Source organism: Hyaena hyaena, unplaced genomic scaffold, assembly GCF_003009895.1.
Source record: "Hyaena hyaena isolate Hyena2069 unplaced genomic scaffold, ASM300989v1 scaffold_546, whole genome shotgun sequence".
Classification (NCBI taxonomy): Eukaryota; Metazoa; Chordata; class Mammalia; order Carnivora; family Hyaenidae; genus Hyaena; species Hyaena hyaena.
The window spans coordinates 663,097-688,161 of record NW_024081179.1 but is presented as its reverse complement, the minus strand read 5'-3'; the positions used below and the strand labels follow the sequence as shown (position 1 = coordinate 688,161).

The following is a 25,065-nucleotide window of genomic DNA, read 5'->3' as shown; positions in this document are numbered from 1 at the left end:
TTACTTTTATGGATTGTTTCCTTGGCTGTGCAGAAGCTTTTAATCTTGAAGAGGTCCCAATAGTTTGTTTTTGCTCTTGATTCTTTTGTTTTTGGGGATGTGTCAAGGAAGAAATTGCTGCGGTGGAGGTCAAGGAGGTTGCTTCCTGCTTTCTCCTCTAGGGTTTTGATGGTTTCCTGTCTCATGTTCAGGTCCTTTATCCATTTTGAGTTTATTTTTGTGTATGGTGTGAAAAAATGATCTAGTTTCATTCTTCTGCATGTTGCTGTCCAGTTCTCCCAGCACCATCTGTTAAAGAGGCTGTGTTTTTTCCATTGGATACTCTTTCCGGCTTTGTCAAAGATTAGTTGGCTGTATACTTTTGGGTCCAGCTCTGAGTTCTCAATTCTATTCCATTGGTCTATGTGCCTGTTTTTGTGGCAACACCATATTGTCTTGATGATAACAGCTTTGTAGCAGAGGCTCAAGTCTGGGATGGTGATACCTCCCGTTTTGGTTTTCTAAGAAATGTTTTTAAAAAGAAAAAGATTAAGACAACAACTCTTCCTAGAGATAAAGACAGAGATTTCAGAATGACAAAGGACTGGCACATGCTGAAGAGACAACAATCACGTATACAATATCTAACAACACAGCCCCAAAGACGTAAAAGAAAAGCTGATGGACTTGAAAGAAGAAACAATTCAGTAATTATAGAAATTTCAATAACCCACTTTGAATATTCATAGAACTACCAAGAAAATCAGCAAGGATAGAGCCTTGAAGGCTGCCACGACCTGCCAGTTTGATCTAACCAACACCGACCAAGGCCTCTACTCCACAAGAGCAGGTACACACTCAAATTTTCAAGTGAGCATGGAACACTTACCAGAAAGACTATATCTATGCTATGCCATAAAATAAGTCTCAATAAATTTTAAAATACAGAAATCATTCAAAGTATGTATACTGTTGTGGGGCGCCTGGGTGGCTTAGTCGGTTAAGAGACCGACTTTTGCTTAGGTCATGATCTCGCGGTTCGTGGGTTCAAGCCCTGCGTCGAGCTCTGTGCTGACTGCCAGCTCAGAGCCTGGAGCCTGTTTCTGAGTCTGTGTCTCCCTCTCTCTCTGACCCTCCCCTGCTCATGCTGTCCCTCTCTCTCTCTCCTAGAAATAAATAAAAATATTAAAAAAAAAAACAATGTATACTGTGCACACAGAAATAAATTATATAACAACATGAGGAAAGTTGGAAAATATCCCCAAATATTTGAAAATTAATATACTTAGGGGCGCCTGGGTGGCTCAGTCGGTTAAGCATCCAACTTTGGCTCAGGTCATGATCTCCCGGTTAGTGGTTTTGTGTCCCACATCGGGCTCTGTGCTGACAGCTCAGAGGCTGGAGCCTGCTTTGGATTCTGTGTTTCCCTCTCTCTGACTCTCCCCTGCTCATGCTGCCTCTCTCTCTCGCTCTCTCTCTCTCTCTCGCTCTCAGAAATTAATAAAACATTAAAAAAAACTTTCTTAAAGAAAATTAATACACTCATAAATAATTACCCATTTAGTCAAAGAAAATGAGACAGTATTTTCAAAAGAATGAAAATGAAAACAGATCAGAAACTACGGGATGCAGCTATAACAGTGACGGAGGGAACATATTAATTGCTTGTGACAGAAAAGGAAGGTCTCAAAACAATAACCAAAGGTTCTAGGTTGTAAAACTAGAAAAAGAGCAAATTAAATCCAAAGTAACCAAAAGTAAAGGAATAATCATCGTAAGAGTGAACACCAACAAAACAGAACAAAAGATAAATACTAGGAGGGGGGGAAAAAAGTGAAATTGAGCTCCCACCAAACGTCAACAATAAAGTTTCCGGACAGTGTCGAGAGCTGGCAAGGACATGGGGAGACTGGACTGTCACGCGCTGCTGGCAGGAAGGTGACACAGTGTCACTGTGGAGCACCGTTTGGCCAGGCCTTGAAGAATTAACATGGCTCCCCCCCACGACGCACCGACGGCACTCCTCGACAGCTGCGTGGGAGCTGGGAGACCCTCACCCGGAGACTTCACACGAGTCTTCGCTGTGGCACAGTCCAGCACAGCCCAGCACCAGAAACAATCCACATTCCTGGCCCACTGCTGAATCCACAGAGCGTGGCACGCACAACAGCGGAGCACTACCCAGCAACACACAGGGACAAACATGTGATGACGGGTGAACCGCAAACCTGTTACGCTAAGTGAAGCCAGATTAAAAAGAAAACAACCATGATTCCACGTACATGAGGTATTCAGAGACCAAGCGCAGATCAGTGGTGGCTGGGGGTGAGAACAGACGTGCTTACAGATGGGCAAGAACTTACATTTTTTAAAACAGCTTTGCTGAGATATAATTTATATGTTACAGAATTTATCAATTTTAAGTCTATAGTTCCACAGTTTTAGTAAATTTACAGAGCTGCATAACCACTACCCTAATTCAGTTTTAAAAATTATTTTAATGTTTACTTATTTTTGAGAGAGAGACAGAGCGTGAGTGGGGAGGGGCAAAGAAAGGAAGAGACAGAATCTGAAACAGGCTCCAGGCTCTAGGAGCTGTAAGAACAGAGCCCGACGTAGGCTCATGAACCATGAACCCACAAACCATGAGATCATGACCTGAGCTGAAGTCGGACGCTTAACCGACTGAGCCGCCCAGGCGCCCTGCCCCCACCCCAATCCAGTTTTAAACTATTTACAAGTGAACTTTCAGGGAAAGCAGACATGCTGTGACACTGAGCTGTGGTGAGGCTGGCACAATTGTACGAATGCGCTACAATCACTGGACTGATGGTCAGGACATGCTCACTCTTGCTGACAGTGGCTGTGAGGAGGTGACACGGACACCAGTCACCGGACCTTCCTTGCCTGAGGCAGCGTCCTGTGGAGGGCGAGTAGCATCTGGCATCCTGGTGACATTCGCACCTTCCCACGTACATTGGGGGGGGGGGGTCTTTTGGTTTCAGAAGCACCTTTCACATTTTCTAGCATTGTTTCTGATTGGGTGCCGGTCTCCTGGGCAAGTACCCTGAGGCGGCCCGTGCGCCTTACGTGTGTTCAGCCTCAGTACAAAGTTCACAGAAAATACGGTGATTTAAAAAAGCAAAGAGTGCAAAGTAAAGTTAGCCTTTCTCCCAATGGCTGGGACGGCTTTGTATATTTAACACCTTTTCAAAGGTGCACAACTTACCCTAGAAGTTTCTGACGAGCGCTATCCTGTAACTGTGCAACTCTTTCTGGCCCAAGAAACTCCGATCCATTTGGTCCATCACACACCAGCTTATTAATAGCAGCCCTGAGAATATTAATCTGTAAATAAAAGGCAACAGCAACATTCACATGGCTCTGTAACTGAATTCCATTCCACATTTACATACTTCATCAGTGTTCAGAGTTCATACTCTGATGACTACTGTAATATGGTTTCTGGAACAAACAATTAAAACAACACAAATAACATCAACCACCACTACTGTAGCGTAAGAAATAGTAACAAAAGAAAACACTAAAGATCAGTAGGAAGGGTCCCCATGTTTCCGTCTAGTCACCCTCCCACACCCTCCTCTTTGCTTGGATGCACGTCACCGCGTCGAGTCCGCCCTCACAATGGGGTCTGGGGCCAATGACGTGCCACTTCCTGGAAGCAGGTATCTACAGACACTGCTGGGAATCCTCCTGTATGAGGACCTGTCTCTTCTTCCTCATTTGCTTCCTCCATCATTTATTTGTAACCTTATGGACACACAAATAGTCATTTTGCCTTCTTGGGTTATAATCCAATACCACGTCATTTATTCTGCTGCTCAGATGTGCCAGCTTGGGCCAGTGGGAGCTCCTTCAGTGGCCCCGCGTCCCCTGGACGTGCCCCATCCTCTAGTTTTCCCAGCACACTTTGACTTCCCGGCGCTACAAGAAGGCCCGAGCCTCACCCTCTACTTCCCCTGCTCCAGCCCAGGAAAGCCGTTTCTCCAAGGGACTCATTTCCTTTTCCTGGAAAATCCTATCAGAAACCAGTCTGGGCATCCAGGGTGCTGATGGCTTTGAGAGTGTCATAGCCTCTAGGCCGTCACAGGGCTGGGCGGTACAGGTATGTGTACGGAGCCGCACACACATGCAACTGCGCATGTAAAGGTTACACATGCTTGTACTGATGAACTTCTGGCCCATCCCATACCCCAGGGTCTGTTCCAGGCTTCCTGTCCTGCTCACCTGGAATTCCTGACCAGGAGAAACCTAGCTCACACACCCACATACTTGCCGTTCAGCCCCAGCTGAACCGTGTAAAACACCTTCAGAGTAAAGCAGTCGGACAGAGAGAACAGTGTTTATTAGCAGCTTTCTGGCTGCAGCCTTACTGTTTTCAGTCAAAACAACGGCTTCCAAAGCTCCTTTTTCTCAACACAATTACCCAAAATCTGTGTGTGTGTGTGTGTGTGTGTGTGTGTGTGTTTTTCAACTGTGTACCTTAGCTCCCCTCCTTCATGAGGGGCGGCCAGTGGGTCGACAAGCACACGGGGTCGTGCGTCCACCAGCCCAGCACCCCAGACGGCAGCCCTCTGCTCTGGGGTAACCATCGGCTCTGCCCTTTGGTTTATCCTTCCCTACAATGCACATCAATGGGATCTTATAACAGTAGCCTGAGTCCTGCCTTCTCCTACTTGGAAACAGGCATTTAAGACACCAGTGGGGCGCCTGGATGGCTCAGTCTTTTAAGCGTCTGACTTTGGCTCAGGTCATGATCTCACTGCTCATGAGTTCAAGCCCCGCATCGGGCTCTGTGTTGACAGTTCAGAGCCCGGAGTCTGCTTCAGATTCTGTGTCTCCTGCCCCTCCCCGACTTGTAATCTGCCTCTGTCTCTCAAAAATAAATAAATGGTGGGGCGCCTGGGTGGCTTAGTCAGTTAAGCGTCCGACTTTAGCTTAGGTCATGATCTCGCGGTTCGTGGGTTCGCTTAGGTCATGATCTCGCGGTTCGTGGGTTCGAACACCGCGTCAGGCTCTGTGCTGACTGCCAGCTCAGAGCCTGGAGCCTGTTTCAGTCTGTGACTCCCTCTCTCTCTGACCCTCCCCTGCTCACGCTGTCTCTCTCTCTCTCTCCTAGAAATAAAAAAAAATATATTAAAAAAAATAATAATAAATAAATAAATGGAAAAAGAAACTTTTAAATAATCCTGGCTTCCAAAACAGTAGTCCCACTCTGCATCCGCACCGGCAGTGAAGAGCTCCAGCTGCTGCACGCGGTCGCCAGCACTGTCATCAGCCATTCTAACAGCTGCTGTGGTCTTACTTGCACTTCCTCGTGAAGAGGACGCTGAGCAGTTCTGTTTATTGTTGTCCGTGTTTTCATTTACTGTTTTACTTACTGGGTCTCAGAGCTCCTCACATATCATGGATAAAAGTCCTTGGTCACGTAGCTCATCCGCAAGCATTTTCTCCTCGCGGCGGCCTGTCCCCTTGTGCTCTTAGCCAGGTCCCTGGCAGAGCAGTTTTAATTCTGACGAAGTCCAGCTTCTCCGTTTCCTCTCTCACAGACTGCACTTTTGGTGCTGCACCGGAAACTCCCCATCAAAGCCAAGGCCTCAAGATTTTCTCCTCTTTTTACTTCTTGAAGTTTTATTGTTGTACATTTTACAATTAGGCCTATTACGGAGTATTTTTAAGCCCCAAAACAGCTTAGGGTGAAAGTTAAGTCAATGCAATGCAATGCTGACCACAGTAACCACAGGGCCCTCTGGGCTGAGGGCCGGCCTGGTGCGGCTCATCTTAGCACCTTCTTTCCCTGCCCCCTTCTCCGCAGTTAACGCCAACCTCACCTAGTTCGTCCAACTTCTGAGAAGGAAAAGGGGTCAGTTATAGTAGCACTGTTCAAACTATCTGTGGTGAATGACCAGCTCTGTTTCTCACTTTGCAAAATGCAACAACACGGAATCACTAAAACAATGAACTATAAAAACACAAGCATGTAAAACATAAGCCCAAATTTTTCATTATCAGATTCAGAAGGCATAAAATTACTTTGTCAGCTGCTCCCTAAGCTTCTAAGTGCTTCACTCTCCTAACCCCCCCCCCAAATGTATCATGTCCCGGCCCGGCGCACACGGGCGGCTGCACAGCTACGCGCTCGGCGGGCCCTTCACGCTCGTCAGGAGGGGGAGGCCGAGCAGGACTCCACGCCCTCGCCTCCCACCGCGGACCAGCAAGGACGCGCGGCGAGCCTGGACTTGGAGGGGGGCGTGGCCAAGATGCCAGCAGTCCTACCGGCCTGGTGTTTGCTCCCACTGTCCAGAAAAGCCTGCTGTGCCCAGAGATGCCACAGGAGAAATTCAGAGAGCGCGGGCTCTACTGGAAAGCCACCTGCTACGGAACGGGGAAGCAACACAGGCAGGTTAAGCTTAGGACAGCGAGCACCTCTGGGGCCAGAGACGGGTCTGTACTGACAGGTCCGTGTCAGACACCGCACTGTTAAATGGGTACAAACCAGCTGAGAGACAGACACAGACAGACAGACACCTCCCGCGGTGCTGACGCATCCGTCTCACCTCTATGATGTCCTCCACGTTGAACTGGACGTCAAATGCTAGCTCAATGTCATGCTCTGGTAGGATAGGGGCTCCCGTGGTTGGATTCCACCCCAGACCACAAAGGATTCCAGTATAGCTTTTTCCATCCCGATCAACCCTGAATGAAAAGTTTTTAGAAGAGTTAATACTTTGAAATTATAAACCATTGTTTCGATGTTAAAGGAACTGGCCAATAAAATCATCGCTCTGCTAGTTATATTTCTGCATTTTCTCTTCCAGTATTTATATTAGAAATGATAGAGGCTATGGGGCGCCTGGGTGGCTTAGTCGGTTAAGCGTCCGACTTTCGCTTAGGTCATGATCTCACGGTTTGTGGGTTCAAGCCCCGCGTCGGGCTCTGTGCTGACTGCCAGCTCAGAACCTGGAGCCTGTTTCAGTCTGTGACTCCCTCTCTCTCTCTGACCCTCCCCTGCTCACGCTGTCTCTCTCTCTCTCTCTCCTCTAAATAAATAAAAATATTTAAAAAAAAAAAAAAAGAAATGATAGAGGCTATGCAGTTATAAGACAATAAATTTGTTTATCAGTCCATTATTTGGGTTTCTATTTCTCACTGCGGCAGGGAACATAAAGAATATTTTATCACATTCAGGCTCTTCCCTACCTTCGAATTCTTCCCTTGGGTTAAATTCTTATTAGTGAGGTTTCCACAGAATATTTATGGCTTGTGAAAGAAGTCTAGCACTTAGTTAGAAGCCTACAAGTATGTCCCACCTCCCTCTCCTGAAACAGCCGCACACACGATACAGTGTTACATTCTCAACCAGAACCTGTCCCCTCCTGCCAGCACCGCACCCAGTCCCTTCCATGTCCAACATCTCCCTAAACCTGGTGACCCCTCCATCTCAGCTACTCCCGGCCTGATCCGAGCCATCGTCACTTCACACCTGGACTCAGGCCATCACTTTCCGACCCGTCTTCCCCACACCCAGCCCTGCTTCTTCCAGTCTGGCTCCCACGCAGCAGACAGCGGCAGCTGCTCAAAACAAAGCCAGTCTATTTTGTTCCTCCCAGCATGGTAACAAAAACAAACCCAGGCTGAAGGGTGGGCTCCTGTGGCATCCGAGGAAACCAGAGCCTACTCCGAGCCATGCAGCCCCCAGTCTCCGCTTCGCTCCCCCAGGGGATCTCAAACCACATTCTCCCTCCACCCCTGTACCAGGCTCCAGCTGCTCCAGCTTCCCCACGGCCTGTCAGACTCCTCGTGGGAGCACCTTTCCTCTGCCCGCAGGCTCCTTTGTTCACCCCAGGCATCAGATTAAATGCCAGCACCACAGCCCAGAACAGGTTCAACAATATAAAATGAACACATACTGGGGCGCCTGGGGGCTCAGTTGGTTAAGCGTCCAACTTCGGCTCAGGTCATTATCTCACAGGTCGTGGGTTTGAGCCCCACAATGGGCTCTGTGCTGACAGCTCAGAGCCTGGAGCTGCTTCAGATTCTGTGTCTCCCTCCCTCTCTGCCCCTCCCCCACTCATGCTTTGTGTGTCTCTCTCGAAAACAAATAAAAATATTTAAAAATAAAAATAAATAAGTAAATAAAATGAACAGATACAAACATATACCTTTTCCCATTAATTTATATCAATAAGGTTTTGTTTTGATGAAAATAATCCAAGCAAAAACAAGAGCTTTCTTCTTGGTCCTAAAGATATACATACACACACACAGACTTCTTTTTCACTTTAATGAAAATGAAAGAGAATACCACTTTAAGTGAAATCAAAGAAGAGAGACCCAGAATTCAGAACGATAAATCAGGTGCTGAGCATTTACTATACAAAACGATCACTGAGGTGTTCTTTTAAAAACAGTATGCTCCCCACATTTTTAATAGAACATAATTTACTATTATTTCAACTTCTACAAAACCTTTCGGGAACAAATAGAATAGCCCTGGGTCACCAACAGTAAGACTAATGACTGCTCACCACTGTTAAGTAAAGGCCACATCAGCCCCACCTCCCTGAAGACTGCTGTGACATTCCAGTGGGTCCCTCACACGTGGTACCACATGCTTATCACCATGGACAGTTCCCAAATATTCTGCCTTGAACCGACCGCATCTGCTCATCTTCTCTGCACCTTAAATCAATAAAGGTCACCAAAGCACTGGCTTCCATTCTCTTCGGATCCTAAAAACTTACAGGAACCTAAGACCCAGTAATGAGGACCACAGGAAGATTTTTACTTCCTTTAAAACCCACATTTAAACTCAGACCGAGAATCGCAGAAGTCACGACCAGAACCGAGCAAGCGCGCCCCCCATGGACACGGCAAGGGTGCACCACACAGCCAGCCCGCTGGGAGACAGCGCAGGCTCAGGAGCTGGCGCTTCTGGAAGCTGACACCTGCTGGGCTTGGAAGAGCCAGCTTCTCCGGACAAGGATGTTTGAAATAAACACAACAGAAGAGGAACCTGTTCCACAAGCTCACACTTCACAACACTCTTCGTGAGCCAAAGAGGGAAACACAGTTCCTCGGAAGTCAAATGTCCATCTGACACTGCCATGTAAAAGAGCTGTGAAATATTCGGCAGTGTGCACTGTGTCTGTCTGCAAAGTACAGTTGCCCTTGGCCACCATAGGTTGCAACTGAGCAGCTCCAATTATATGTGGGTTCTTTTCAATGAATACACTGGAAATTTTGGGGGGATTTGTTGAACAAAACATGGCTCTTCTCTAGCTTACTTGCTTGCCAGAACACCGTATGCGACACAGAGGACGTACCGAGCGTGTGCATCCCCCGAGGTTATCAGTAAAGCTTCCAGCCAATGGCAGGCCGTGTTGTTCAAGAGACAACTGTGTTTGTTCAAAGTCTACTGACATTTCCAAATCCTGCTAAGGCTGCTCCCCGGGGAAGGGCCTTGTGGCCCTTCCACTTGCCCGCGATGCTGCTGGGAGCGCCCAGGGCAGGACAGACGCCCCTCACGGCAGCCTCCGCCTCCAGGTGCCGTGCCTGTGAGCTCACCACAGCCCCTCTTGACAGTTGGGGACACGCCAGGCCCCGCCTGGGGGCAGGCAGCAGGTGGCCGGCCAGCCTGCGAGCCCAGGTCCAGCTGGCGCCATGGCCTTCCCGCCAGCCCCGCCAGCGGCCCCCTCCCACCACACATTCCCGTCACTTCATGCTTCCAATACTCAAAGGCACCTGACTGTATTCTCAAATTTTCTACAGCTTTTTAAAAACAGAGTTAGATCAAGATGTTCTACGTTACAAAAACGGTCCACAATGGCACTGAACAGTTCAGACGACAGGTCGGTGTACAGAAGGTGGCACGCTGCATGCACGGGGAGGTCAGGAGTGCTCATCCTACGTGCTATTTTCTCAGTGGAAAGTGGACACTTCCCGGTAAGAAACAGGGCCTGTGATCCCATGCCTCGGGTCCGAGTGGACGGCGGCCGTGGCAAATCTCACCACGGAACACTCAGGAGGCTGGTCATCAAAGGGGATTCCAGCCCGCTCTGTGTCAGGATGCTGGCCGGCAGCACCCGGCCACCACGCCCTGAGGGGGCCTCGGACGAGCCCTTGCGGACACCACATGCAGAGGCCCGGGTGAGCAGAAGCTGAGGCCTTGGGCCACCAGCCCTGGGAGCGGAGGGCCGAGGCGGGATTTCCGCCCTCAGCCGTGGGGGCCCGGCTGCAGAGCCAGGCGTCGCGGAGTGGTCTCTGGCGGGCCGGCTGAACACCACCCCCTTGCAACCAAAGGGCAGATGAGGATCGTGTGTCATACGGCCAGAGTCGATGGAACACACAGTAACAAAGTGAAAGTTCCCTTTTAATCCACTCCCATTAATCGGGAACAGGTTTGCCGGGTGGGGCTGTCCATCACTTTGGGAGATTTCTCCTCCTTGTTTCCAAGGCTGGAGCACCGCCCCGAGGCACCCGCGGAGCGCTCCCCACCACCCCTGCCCCGCTGCCACAGGCCCCAGCGGGAGGCGAGGGCGACGCCAGCGGAACCCGCTCCTAGGCCTTTGCTGCCCCTCACACAGGAGACAACGCTCCAGCAGGTTCCGCACCAGGAAGCACCTGGAGGAGGGTGGCAGGCAAGGCGAAGCCGCCCCGGGCAGGGGCTCGAAGGGCCGATATGTGGAAGGGCGGCCGGAGGCAAAGGTGACAGGAGAGCAGGGCCCCTCTACGTGGGCAGAGCCGCCAGGGCCCAGGCACCGGGCTCACAGAAGGGCCCTGCGCTGCAGCTGGTCAGCGGCCGCCAGGAGCAGGGGAGGGGACCACCGCCCTCCCTTCTCTCCCCTCCTGGCCCTGTGTGAGGGACCATTTCCTCCCTCACCTCCCGCCACTGCAGACGGTACGCTGGAGGTGGCAAACCTTCCTTGTGGCCCCCAGTCGCTGTCAGTGTCGATGGGACGGCGCGGACTCAGAAGCAGCGGGCTGTGTGTACAGACAGCAGCCGCTCTGCACCCACGGCTGCTGGAGCCGGGTGCCCGGGCGAAGGGCCGAGTGCGGCCACGTCAGAACCCCGTCCCCCCAAGCTCCTCAAACAAATTTAAAAAGGCTCCCCACCTAGGCAAAGGCAGACCTCCCGTAACAAGGCCCGGGCCCCACCGGCCCCTCCTGGACCCGCCCGGCGGAGCCTGCACGTTTGCACCACCGGCATTCCCTGTGCGGTCGCAGAGAGTGCCCAATTCTGGCTTCTTTAAGCTAAACTCAACAAAATGAGTATGAAGTATCAGCTACGTGCAGAGTCCTACCCTCCCCCTTTGAAGCGTGTTTTTGTTCTTTCTTTTAAATTTTTTTAAGTGTTTTATTTATTTTTGAGAGCAAGAGAGAGCGAGCAAGCAGGGGAGGGTCAGAGAGAGAGGGAGATACAGAATCGGAAGCAGGCTCCAGGCTCTGAGCTGTCAGCACAGAACTCGACGCGGGGCTCGAACTCACGAACCGTGGGCTTTGAACCCACAAACCGTGAGATCATGACCTGAGGCGAAGTCAGACGCTTAACTGACTGAGCCACCCAGGGTCCCCAAGCATGTTTTTGGCCTAGAAAGAAGGTATTTTATTTTATTTTATTTATTTATTTTTTAAATGTTTTATTTATTTCTAGGAGAGAGAGAGAGACAACGTGAACAGGGGAGGGTCAGCGAGAGAGGGAGTCACAGACTGAAACAGGCTCCAGGCTCCGAGCTGGCAGTCAGCACAGAGCCCGACGCGGGGCTCGAACCCACGAACCGCGAGATCATGACCTAAGCGAAAGTCGGACGCTTAACCGACTAAGCCACCCAGGCGCCCCGAAAGAAGGTATTTTAAACACTGCTGATTTCTTGACTGTCTCTATAACATAATCACTTGTGCTTCAGAGATTTGAAACCAATACATGGTGTCACACACACCCTCCAAAAGATCACATTTAGAAGGAAAGTCAGGGGTGCCTGGGCGGCTCAGTCAGTTGAGCGTCTGACTTGGGCTCAGGTCATGATCTCACGGCTCGTGGGTTCAAACCCCACGTCGGGCTCTGTGCTGACAGCTCAGAGCCTCGAGCCTGCTTCTGATTCTGCGTCTCCCTCTCTCTCTGACCCTTCCCGGCTCACGCTGTCTCTCTCTCTCTCAAAAATAATTTTTTTTTTAAAAAGTTGAAAAAAATTTTTTTAAAAAAAAGGAAAGTCAAAGCAAGAGCATGGTCTAGGGAAAGAGGCAAGGACAGTGCAGTGTCCACACGCTCAGAATCGTGCCCCTGCTCCCCTCCCCAACGGTGGCGCCCTTCCTTGTTAGGGAACCATACATAATGCAGTTCGTAAGGGTCTGTCTCCCCTTTGAGGGCTCAGAAGACAGCCCTATTCATCAAAATATTTATCACCTCATTACTGCAAAATTAGAAGCTCAATTTCAACATTTAAAGGCATATTAAATCCTTTGGGGACAAGAGGAGATCGAGAACAAACGTATATGTGAATAAAGTGGGGCAGTGTTTATAAAAGTCATTTTATGCCCATTCTGGTACATGATGCAATTATTAAAATGGGTATTTACAAAGACGGCATAATATGCAAATGCTTTATCTGTGGATAAGGACGCAGCACAACAAAAACCTAAGAACAAAAAACTTACAGAACGCCAAAAATAAATACACTAACCATTAAAAAATGATCGTGTTACTTTCTGCCCATTCAGCTTTTTCCAGATTTTTCTAAGTAACGTATTCTTCCAGTGAGAAAACAGAACGTACTGAGTCATTGTCTACACTGAAACAAGCACCAGCTGACCCGCGCTGGCAGCCTGAGCAGGTGCGCGGGGAGAGTGCTGGTTGGAGGCAGGGTGGTCCCGGGGCCGGGCAGGCATCCTTCCCGAGACCAGACCCTGTTTCCCCACCGCTGCTGCCACGCTCAGAAGCCCACAAGGGCTTCCCGGGCAACACACTCCCCGCACGCCCTACAGTGAAATGAAAACGGCCTGCGGCTGTCCCCACAAGGCTGCTCCGAGGCCCCGCCCGCCCACGGGGTCCTCTCTGCGGAGCCTCCAGGAGAAATCCCCGTTTGATCTCGGCACCAAAAAGAGCTACACTCAGCAGGGCAGTGTGCCTTCTCCCCCATGGTCACCAGTGCGGGGTGCGGGGGGGACAAGGCGTCCAGCGGAGTCGCACTCCAGCCCCGTGATGTGTCCCAAGCCCATCCCAGCTCCTCCTCCCCCTTCCCCGCCACTCACCCACTCAAGGCCCCGCAGGACGCCCAGCTCTCTCAGCCTCTTTCTGAAACCTCCCAAGCGCTGGCGTGTCCCTGCGGTGACCCGTTTCTATCACACTGAAGCGCAGGGACGACAGGCGGCATATGCAGTGTGGCTGGGGTCCTGCATTTCCTCTCCAGGGCAGGAGTGCAGGGGGCCAAGGGGACGCAGGCGCGCGTGCTACGCCCACCCGGTCCCCCCCCCCCCCCCACAAAGCCTGGACAGCAGGGACGAAGCCCCGCACCTGAGCTCCATCACGGGTGCGAACAGCGCGCTGAGGAGGGCCGGGAGGCCGGGGATGTGCGGCATCAGAGACGTCTCTCTCAGCAGCATGGTGGACCCTGGGGGACGGGCAATAAAGGCGGCATCAGGCATGCGGCTCGCTCTGCAGGCTGCAGCGCCAAACCCCCCCACCCCCCCGGCACACTCCTCGTCCCGTGTAGCCCCCTCTGCGGAGCTGGTCCCATGAGACCTCAGGGCGGACGCCTCATCAGGAGGCTGCAACCTCTGTCCCGCCGGGGACTCCTGTTGGCTTGCTCTCCTCTCCTCTCCCTTCTCACTGGGCTATCGGCTGTCCCAGGGCCGAGGGCCTGAGCTATTCTACTCTGGGGACGAGCGTGGCGGAAGGAATGCTCCATCAAGAAGCCAACAGCCACGCCCTCATATAACGGGACTGGGGATGCTCCAAGCCCTAAGTCACACCGGGCGGCGCGCTCTGAAAACAGCCTGAACACACGCACAGACACAGAAGTTTGCTAATCCCGGGGATGAGCCGCTCCCATTAGCAGAGGCGGGGGAGGGGAGAAGAGTGAGCGGCAGGTGGTCACAACCCTCACTCACCGGTTGCGTTGACCGAGAGGGAGGCTGCAACCAGCATCCTCTGATGAAGGTCCTCGGGCGCGTTGCTGATGATGACAGAGTTGATGCTTTCCTTCTCGATCCATACACACCTGAAAGGGGCATCATCAGAAAATGAGGCTGATCCCTCCACCAGGCCGTGTGCCTCGTCCATCCCACAACCGGCACAACAGTCACGTCAAGCACGCAAGCGCCACGCTGCTCAACGTCCAGCGTTCCTTTGTGCCTCCTCTTTTCTGCCGGGTCCGCAGGCTCCCGTCCTCATCTCTCCTGGGGCCTTGGCCTCTCCACCCTCATCTCTCCGGCTCGGGGACCTCAGCCTCAAGCAACTCCCGCACGCGGACAAGGCCCAGATGGCTACCTCTGTCCCGGGGTCCAGGGTCTGTGCTCCCAGCCTGCAGGGCAGCGGCTGACCCCCCTCCCCCCTACTCCTTCACTTCCCGAAGAGGCCCCATGGCCGTTCAGGAAGGACAGCCTTTTCCCCTTCCCACGTCCCCGACTCTACTCGCACACCAGCCTGTCTATTCTACCCCCACAGCTCTCACAGAGCGCTCCGTTTCCGCACCTCCTGCCGTGGACTTGCGTGGCCCACGGTGTCCCCACCGGGATGACAGCAGTGAGCAGCCTCAGAAGTGTGCTCCTGCCTGAGGTGCCTCCTCCTCCTCAATCCAGGACAGCCTTCATGCCATGCCCTGCACACCTCACATGCCCATCTCAGAAAAACGCAGGCTCTGGGCCGGGGGCCGGGTGGGGCCTGAGCTCTGCACCCCTCGCAGGCTCTAGGAGGTGCCCATTCTGGGCATCTGGCCATCAGCTTACCCCGTAGCCAAGTGACTGTTTAAAAAGCACGATAAGGCTTTCCAACTGGCTTCGGACGTCTACACCTTGCTTCTAGAGCTCGCCCTCGCTGACCACAGCTCTGTAGCGCCCCTGCTTCGGCCCACTCTCCAACCTCCCAGGCTTGTTGGGAAGTGCAGAGTCAAAGCGCAGCCCGCCCGTGGCTCCAGCTGGCCCTCACCGCCCCCTCGCTGCTCCTCAGCGCCCCCTGCGCTCCCCCTGGCACAGGTGTCTCTGGAAACCGCTGCGGCCTTCTGAGTGTGGCCAGGGGCCCCTCCGAGACGCTTTCGTGATGTTGAAGAGCCTCACGAGCCCATCCTAGGAGGACCCGTCTTCCCTTGAACGCTGCGCCTCCCAGACCCACGATTCTGGGACCACACCGAGTGCATTTTGTTCACTACTGTTCCCCTCAAGCCTTAAACAGTTCCCAGAACGCGGTGGGCATTCATAGGGTTGCTGAATGAGTAACAGTGACAGAAAGAAATGAAGACTTTGTTGGAAGGTGCTCAAACGTGTTTTACACAGCACGGCTTTCATGTAAGAGACAAAGAGCACCTCAGCTGCGGAGATAGGAGAGAAAGGAGAAGGAGCTGGAAAAGGGAACGTCCCAACAGTTTAGACATAAAGATCAGTTTCTAGAGAGCACTGGGAACAGGGGAGCAGAGGAAAAGAAACCTGTGGGGAACCTAAGCCAATCATACCTGAACTTGGATATTCTGGTCAAACTATGACACTTCAGTTCATAAGGGTTAAAAGGCCCGTGAAGCATTGCCTGTGTGTACAAAACATGCAGAGCGTGACCAGTAAGCAAGTTACCATTTAACACGCATTTTAGGGGCACCCGGGCAGCTCAGCGGGGTGTCCATCCAATTCTAGATTTCGGCTCAGGTCATGATCGTGAGATTCACTGTGAGACTGAGCCCCACATCGGGCTCTGTGCTGATGTGCGGAGCCTGACGCGCTCTCAAAATAAACATTTAAAAAATTAAAAATACATGTATACACGTTTTAAAAATCCAGAAGTCTGCTCATGTGTTAACAAAGAAATACGCTGCACCTCAGGTATAACACCTTCAAGATTCAGTGGTGACAGGTGCGTCACGGCTCTTCCAGGGACACGAGGACTCTCTCCTTGACGTTCCTTGACAGAGACACTGGCCAAAATAAGGAAATGCTGCCGAACACCCAAGTGACAGTCTTCTCTCACTGCACCAGGCCACCCTGAGTAGGGGCGCCGAGGGCACACGGCCCGGGTGCGGGGTAGGGGGTACGAGCAGCAGGTGCTTCTCCCACCAGGCAGGTGCCCCCGTGGGGGGCCTGCTTCTCCACAGCCCACACGCCACTTCCTCCCCTGGTCAAACAGGCCCAGATGCCTTAGGAAAGGCTGGTTTAAACAGAAGAACCAGACCGGCACGTCTTCGCACTAGGCCCCGGCCCTTCCCTCGCTAACAGGCTCCGCTGCAGAAAACGGACCCACATGGAGAACCAGGCCAGAAAACCCATCATGACTCCTGGCTTATGACTCAGCACATAAATGTAAAGTTATTCTCGGTTTTCAAGCTGTGTTTTATTTTTTATTTTAAAAAAATTTTGTCTTTATTTTATTTTGACAGAGACAGAGAACGAGCAGGGGAGGGGCAGAGAGAGAGGGAGAAACAGAATCTGAAGCAGCTCCAGGCTCTGAGCTGTCAGCACAGAGCCCAATGCGGGGCTCGAACCCACGAACCGCGAGATCATGACCTGAGCCGAAGTCGGATGCTTGACCAACTGAGCCCCCCAGGCGCCCCTCAAGCTGTGTTTTAAAACGACTCCCACAAATTACCTTGCAGTGGGGGGTGCCCAGTTTATTAGAAGAAAAGCTCTCCAACAAAATCTGTATCAGGTACTTCTCTTCATCTTTCACAGGTGACGACACGGATGCGTCAGCTACGGTTTCCACGGGCTTGGAGAGGAGACCCTTGAGAGCCTCGTGGCTTTGCTGACGAGAGGAAGGAAAGTGCATTTCGCTGTAAACTGTATTGAAAGCACTTGATTCCAAACTAATCAAAGTACTTCCTAGGCAGGACCTTATAATCTCAGCCAACTACTAGGCCATTAAGGTCAGGAGAAAATTTCCCCAAGTAAATACGTTTTAAAATTCAAACAAAAGAAAGAAGACAGGATCGTTTAAGGCTCAATAATTTCACCAGCCTTCACTACCTTTCAGCCATGAGAAAATCAGAGATTGAGAAACGGTTCTTAAGAGAACTTTCCACACACACACAATGTCCGCTGCACACAGGGGACATGCCAGCAGCCCCCGAGGGGTCCCCGGCCAGGCCTGGGCCGCCGTCCTCCCACGGCCCGCTCTCCCGGGTCCCAACCCATGTCCTCAGCAGGCGCCTTGATGCTAGATTCTCATGTGGCGTCTCTGAAGCCTTCAGACCAAGAAAAACAGCTTCAAAACAGGTTTTAAAGAAACAGGTGAAAATCATTTTGATATATTTGAAGTACTTGAAATATACAGTCCATTAATAACTTTCATTAGGGAGCTAAATTTTCAAATCCATAACAGAAAAAATGACCCCCCAAACGGAGAACCATTTTACACCTAATTTTCATTCCAAGAAGAAAAAAATAGCTTCATAGGAAACCAACAAAAATGACACCCAGCCACCGTAAGTTAGAGTCGAAGAAACCTAGAACGCATTTAGAACAGTACCAAGCGCGCTGTCTAACTGTCCATCCCTCGGCATCCTGGGAGAGGAAAATAGGGCCCCCACCTCTCCCCCCTCCCTCCCTCTATCTCTCACACACACACACACACACACACACACGGCCACATGTGCTCCAACGAGGACGGAGGTACATACTCTGGACTCATAGGGCTCCTCGGCGAGCTCGGCGTGGCCCTCCTGGATGAGGATGTCTCTCACGCTGATGGCGGCCGGGGCCCCCGCGCAGCGGTACACGTCCACGTGCAGGACCCCGTGCACCACGGAGAAGACCCTCACGAGGAGGGCGCAGCCGTTCACCAGGGAGGCAAAGCGGCGGCCGGCCTCGGCGCTCCAGCGCTCGCCGCACACGAGGGACGTGGCGGACGGGCGCATCTTGCAGATCTTAAATTCCAACGCCTGGGGACAGAAGAGCGCGGCTGGAGCGGTTTCATAAACGAGGGGAACGCTCACCCGACACTGCTGCAAAGCGCCCCGAACACGGATCCTCCCCAATGTCATCACAACCCCACTCGACACAACTGCGGTCCCCTGACAGACGGATGGAGAAGGATAACGTGGTGTGTGTGGATGGAATACGAGTCGGACCTAAAAAACCGAAGGGGATCTTGCTGCTGGCGACAACGGGGGTGGAGCTAGGGGGCATCACGCTAGGTGAAGCCAGTCAGGGAAAGAGGCGTGCCAGGAATTCCCGTACGTGTGGGTTCTCAGAAACAGAACAAACAGACAAGCAGCAGAGACAGACCCATAAATACAAACACCACAGTGGTGGCCTCAGAGGGCAGGGGACAGGGGAGGGCAAAGGGCAGGAAGTGGCGCAGGAAGTGCAGGCTTCCGGTGCCGCAGTTAAGTCACGGGAATACAAGGTGAAGCACAAGGGACACAGCAGCATGGTGACAGGTGCAGCTATGCCTGTGGGGGTGCGGGGGGGGGGGGGCACAAGCCACAGAGTCGTGGAGCCTCTATGCCATGCTCCTGAGAAAAGGCCGTATCTTGTGTCAACTGCACTTCAACAAAAATAAGTAAATAATTGTATGTTTAAAAAAAAAATAATTTGGGGGCAAGTGGGAATTTCACAGGTAAAGATATCTGGGGCTCTTTTCAGCCGGACAGAAGCTCCCAGTTGGGAACACCTCTTGGACGGTCTCCGTGCGGACAGAAAGTGTGCGGCGTGTCTGCAGCCCCCGCAAGGTCCGGCTCTTCGTGACATGACCAGACCCCTCAGAAACAGTATTCGGACACGACTCAACGAACCGGCCCGTTCCCTGCTAGGCACGAAGCCCCTGCACTTTACCTCACCCCACAAACGGCACTGGCACAGGGATCTGCGGCATTATGCTTCTGGAGAACGGCAGACACCGAGTTTGGCTAGTGTGACGAAGCGAGTCCCCCCCACCCCGGGGCCCGGCCGGCCGTGGGGGAAGGCCTGGCCCGGCTCCCGCACGTGGGCCGCAGGGCCTTCACCGCCTTACCTGAAATGGGAGTTCCAGCAGCTGATGGGGAATCTCCATTAGAAGGTCCAGATCCACGTGAGACCTGTTGCCGTAGTCTACAAAGAATACCTGGAGGAAGGGACAGGAGGGGACAGGACACACTTCAATAGGGCCACGCACCACGTGCCACCCGGCCAGCGGCCATGCAGCCATATCCCCAAGCTCTGTAATTGTAGGAGTCCTGTAACCCGAGCTTCAATCCACACAGCACTGAGGGGAGTAACTCTGTTACGAGGCTACTTTTCTAAGTGAAATGATTTTATAGTTAATTTCCACTTACAATTAGACAAGATTTCTATAAGCTGCTACAAGTTTGTCTCATTTTCCTCTGAGTGATTAGTTATGGAAAAACCTACCTCAGCAGAATTCCCGGAAACATACAGGATTTGAGCTCTGAAGTAGCTTTCTTTATCGAACTCGGCGAAAGGAGCGAGGCAGACCAGGTCTGGGTGTGGGTGGATGGGCAAGGGAACCAACTTCAGTCGGTTTATTTCAGCAGTAAGCTTTTTCAGGATCTTGGAGTTTTTTTCATCGATCCTGTATCCCCAAAAGTGTCCCACCTCAACCACCTAAAACAGAAGGAAACGAAGCGGAGGTGAAATCCAGAAGTGATTTCTACAAGAAGCTGATCACAAGCCCACACGGCAGGGCAGACGCACAATACTGGGACCTGAGTGATTCTACGGGCTTTTAATTAGAGGCTGCCTGAGACTGACTCTCTCTCTTTCTCTCTCTCTCTCTCTCTCTCAAAATATATAAACTTTAAATTGAAAAAGTAGTAAAAACCACACCTTAGAGAATAATGGTGCTGATGCCAGTTTTGTGGACATAAAGTGAATCACACAGGCATACATCACTATGCCAGTCAACATTTCCAGGTGTCACATTGTCAAAATTAATGTTTTAGCATTTTAAACATTTTTTTAAATGTTTACTCATTTTTGAGAGACAGAGCATGAGCAGGGGAGAGGCAGAGAGAGTGGGAGACATAGAATCTGAAGCAGCTCCAGGTTCTGAGCTGTCAGCACAGAACTCGACGCAGGGCTTGAACTCACGAACCGCGAGATCATGACCTGAGCCGAAGTCAGACGCTCAACCGACTGAGCCACCCAGGTGTCCCCCTGTCTTTTTAACATTTTTTTAAACATTTAGTCATTTCTAAGAGACAGAGAGTAGCATTTTAAATGTACCTAACATTTTAAAAGAGACTTTGATTCTAGAATGAATATTTGTGTTTCATTTTCTGTTATAGCTCCATTTCCATTTAACAAGTACTGAAATGCAAGCCCACCCACATTTACTAGACCACTAAGGTGACAGGCTGTGTGTGTGTGTGTGTGTGTGCATGTGTGTGCGTGTGTGTGTACATGTGCATGCACTATTTCCTGTCTATAGCACAACAATCCTAGGTTAAGACGACAGAAAAGCTCTAATGATTCAGCCACGCCATCTCACCTCTGTGACATCAATTGTTAAGAGGAGATCCATAATCGTCTGGGATCTGTCTAATGTCGTAAATGAGACTTGCATAGGATCGACTGTCTGCTTCTGGAAGTCCACATTCACCCTATGTAACGTGATTAAAAAGAAGAGAAAGAAAAGACAATAAAGGTCATGTATTACAAAGAAAACGTATTTACCTATGTGAAGTCACTGCCCAAAGTATTCCATTACTTATATAAGAAAAAACATTTTCATGCAAGAGAAAAACATCTCCTAAGCTCAGCAGATGACAAATTTGATTTCATCACAAATCTGAGTCTATGATGGCTTCCTGAGCTGCCGTGGGGGCAGATGCACCCAGGAGTTAGACACTGCCCTGGGGAAAGATTCTCAAAGTCAAGACTCTCACAGATCTACTCTGAAGGGTACAAATTCTAAATGTAAGACCAGCAATGTTTCCTAACTTCTGGTTTCAGAAGTGAGTGACTTTGACTTTTCCTAATGTAGCAGAATCCATGGCCAGTTCAATGTCAGAAACACATACATGATTTTCTAATAAACCAAGGAGACATTGTTCACCTCTTAAAACAGTAAGACAGCAAATGCTGAGTCTGAGGACACGAAATACAAATGTGATAAAAATACAATTTTCCTTTCCTAATACTTCCATTCTAAAATGAAGTGGAAGAATTATGAGACCCTCTCCCCAACTTTCAGACCCGTTTATTCAGAGGCTCAGGCAAAGCTCCCGCAGAGCACGTCCCCCACAGTGCTGCAGACGGACTGCCCTGTACCCCCAGAGTCTCAGAACCAAAGCCTCCACATGAGGTTAAGACTCAGTGGGACGTCCTTCACCAATTCCCCAAATTCTTGTCAAGGTCCTCACAGAATTAAACAGATCACAAATAAGAAATGATGACTGACGGCGCCTGGGGGGCTCAGTCGGTTAAGTGTCTGACTTCGGCTCAGGTCATGATCTCACAGTTCGTGGGTTCGAGCCCCGCATCAGGCTCTGTGCTGAGAGCTCAGGGCCTGGAGCCTGTTTCGGATTCTGTGTCTCCCTCTCTCTGCCCCTCTTCCACTCATGCTCTGTCTCTTTCTTGCTCAAAAACAAACATTAAAAAAATTTTTTTGTAAACGATGACTGAGAATTTCTCCACATAGTACTGGGAGAGTGTGACCCAAAGCAAAGGAACCTACTACATCCTGAAGGGTGATTTAATTTGGTCCAAGAGAATAAAATCCACACACCCAACCCCAGCTGCCAGGTGGAGAGTGCCACCACTTGGGGCCACCACGCAGGCAGCTCTGCCTTCCTGCACCAGGCCAGGCTGGAGGGAGAGCCCCGGCAGCGAGGAAGGGGGGCTTGTGCGGCCAGCACCTGGGCGCTCCCAACCATCTCCACCCTGTCCCGCCGTCCACTCTGCTGAGAACAAACAATTCTCCACTTTGCTTAAAAAGAGAAAATGAGGGGCGCCGTGGGGGCTCAGTCAGGTAAGTGTCCAACTCTTGACTTCGGCTCAGGTCACAATCTCACAGTTTGGGAGATCAAGCCCCGTATGGGGCTCTGTGCCGACAGCACGCGGACTGATGGGGATTCTTCCTCTCTCGCTCTGCCCCTCCTCCACCCACACGCCCTGTCTGTCTCGGAATAAATACACCTTAAAAACAACCACCACAACAGTATTTGAAACTGTGACAGCAAGCAGACGGGGTTGGCCGCTTGCCTTCTGAAAATACCTTGTGTTCCTGAGCTTGGAGACGGGCCCTCCTTGCACCTTGCCCTCAATCTCCTCCGCTGAGTGGACACTCAGCTCCAGGGCGACCTTCAGCTGAGACATCTTGATCGCCATGTACACCGCAGGGAGGGTTTTAAACCTCTCTGTTGGGTTACGTGAGAACTCCACAAAGGCTCTGCTCCACAAACGTAAAGAAAAAGTTAGTTTCTCAGGAACCTGAACAAGAGAACTGAGTGAATATTAATTTCTCTCAAGATCAGATGGAGTTTAATGCGCCTCTCCTCAGAACACCAGAAACCCTTCATTCTACAATTAATCAAGAAGTGTTTCCTTAAATGAAACTATTCACTTAGGAGAAACAGAAATCACAGGGACCTGTCATCTAAGTAAAACTGAGCACCCCCTTATGAATCCCGCCCCATAACGCAGGATACACACCAAGTGCGAACGAGACCTTCCCCTAAGAAATCTTGACCCTCGCAAGGAACACAGAATGGCAGCTCTGTGAGCCCCGGGGGGTTTCTGTTCTACCGTGAACTAAACACAGAGGACAGGAAATCAAGGAGAGGTCAGGGACCTCTGGACTCCCCTCCACAAGCTGCGTGGGGCTTACCCCCACGGGGCAAGCTCACGGACACCCCTCTCGCCGCCACCACCCCCATCTCTGGGAGAGGAGAACCGAGCGTGCGCTAAGGGCGTCTGCTGGGCATTCCTGGGATAAAAAGCTTCAAGTGCACGTCTGCCTGTACAAGAACGGCCCGGGCCAAAACGTCCTCCTCACCAAACAGACCCATGACCCCTCCAAGGACAGTCACGGGAACGCGGAAGTCCAAGTGCAGGCACGAGAGTCCGCCCCTACCTCCGCCGGCCCGTTCACTGTGCGGCTGCCCCGGGAGCACCGGCTCTCCTCCGCCCTCCTCCCAGTGGACTCACTGCTGAGCACGCGCACTGGCCGTGCCCAACTCGCTCACGCTCTCCCACCACCCTTCCCCGGCTGGTCCGGAGTGTCTCCTCAGAAACAGTTTCTGTCCTGCTTGAGCCCACACCCCCAGGACGCCGCTCCTGCGGCAGGATCTGGACCCCTGCCCGCCGCCCCCGCCTGCGCTGTCTGGAAGTCTGGAGGACCCGCCTTCCTCTGTCGTGCACACGCAACCAACACCCAAACCCAAGAAATCTTGCGTCTCACCCGTGGCCTCCCTGGTGGCAACGTCTCCTTTTTTACACAACTCCTGAGACTCCGCTCTTCCTCATTCCCTGGTCGCGTCCCACAAAACTCAGGACAGCTGAGCGCAGCCCCGGCAGGAGGGGGTGTCTGCCCAGCGCAGGGCACCCAGGGCACCCAGGGCACCCGGCCGCCGGACACACACAGACCTGACACGACGCCAGCTGCGGCCAACAGCTTCCGTCCGTGCTCCGCGCGCACCCCACACTCTCCCAAGTCCCCACCAGGCTCACGTGGGCTCCGCCTGCCGCAGCAGCCACCTCCACCGCCAGCTCGAGCACCTCCCTGCAAAGTCCCCAGTGAACACGACTGCTCCTGAGCCCGGAAAGAACGTCTCCTGACCACCTGGGCCTCCCTGGGAACAGCTTAAGATGGACAAATGTCTGCGGAACCCCACAGTTAGGCGGACACCCCACCACTGGTCTGGAAGCTTCGCGAGAGGGACGCTGGGCCTGGGGGGCTGCCACCTGCGCCCGGAGGCCCATCACACCCGCCACCGCCGCCTCGCCCAGGCAGGTCCCACGTGACCCCAGAAGGAACATGGCCTTCACTCCCTCAAGTAGGGACTTAGGTCGCCCTTTGTCCTTCCACGCTCGGTGCACGAGGACTGCTCCTGGCACAGCCACAAGGGCAGTCACTTCTGCAAGAGACTGATGTGGCATCGCCACTGCAGCTAAAAAGCCAGAAATACAAGGAACTGTGAAAAATAGGATTAAAATACCCATTTAAAAAAGGCTCCAACAGGAAGAATATGAAACAAACAACTGACTCCTACCCGCTGACAAGATCAGGGAGAGCCCAGACTGCCAGCCACAGGTCGCCCACGCACAACCGGAGCCACAGCCAAGGCAGACGGACCTCCGGAATTCAGGACAGACAGCCTCACTGTGTGGCTCCAGTTTTAAAGACGTGATTCCGTAAACATGATTAAGGCTCAGTGCAATGTGAAGGGCACCTGGATGGCTCGGTCGTTAACCATCTGACTTGGGCTCAGGTCATATCTCATGATTTGCAAGTTCAAGCTCCACACTGGGTGAGCTCGAGCCCCATTTTAGGTGAGCCCCGCTTCTTTCTCTCTCTTTGCCCCTTGCTCACTTGTGTGTGCTCTCTCTCTCTCAAAAAAACAAAAAGCCAATTTCAGTGTAATCTGCATTAGAATATTTAAGAAGACCTGAGATACTGTCAGTGTCAGCGCAGTTAAAACTGTAACTGCAGAAAGTATGCGAGGCATTTCCGTGCTTGCAGAGAAAATCAATACATTGAGCACAGGAACAGAACTTAAAATGTCTGAGGGGATTAATCCAAACTGAAAAGGGATCAAATGTGCTCAACTTGAGTTATTGGACATCAGCTTAGTAAACTAAATAAAATTTACAGACCACCAGAAACAAATCTCCAATTTTAAAGCTAAAATTCAATTTAAAACTATAGTGTCTTCTGCACATAAACAATCCCTCCTAGAAATAAAAACTCAAAGTGACACTCCAAGTGAC

General features: G+C 51.6%; 1 protein-coding gene across 1 annotated transcript in view; it reads right to left on the bottom strand.

Annotated features, from left to right (window-relative positions):
- The window catches only part of TDRD9 (tudor domain containing 9), a 104,912-nt gene that overhangs the window by 5,403 nt on the left and 74,444 nt on the right, over positions 1 to 25,065 (bottom strand). The window contains exons 24-34 of the mRNA XM_039255783.1: positions 22,352 to 22,525; positions 20,624 to 20,735; positions 19,525 to 19,737; positions 19,148 to 19,237; positions 17,814 to 18,074; positions 16,784 to 16,939; positions 15,663 to 15,733; positions 14,107 to 14,216; positions 13,511 to 13,607; positions 6,558 to 6,696; positions 3,209 to 3,327 (exon numbers count right to left, since the gene is read on the bottom strand). Coding sequence (XP_039111714.1) covers positions 3,209 to 3,327; positions 6,558 to 6,696; positions 13,511 to 13,607; positions 14,107 to 14,216; positions 15,663 to 15,733; positions 16,784 to 16,939; positions 17,814 to 18,074; positions 19,148 to 19,237; positions 19,525 to 19,737; positions 20,624 to 20,735; positions 22,352 to 22,525 — 1,542 coding nt within the window. The remainder of the gene's footprint in view (positions 1 to 3,208; positions 3,328 to 6,557; positions 6,697 to 13,510; positions 13,608 to 14,106; positions 14,217 to 15,662; positions 15,734 to 16,783; positions 16,940 to 17,813; positions 18,075 to 19,147; positions 19,238 to 19,524; positions 19,738 to 20,623; positions 20,736 to 22,351; positions 22,526 to 25,065) is intronic.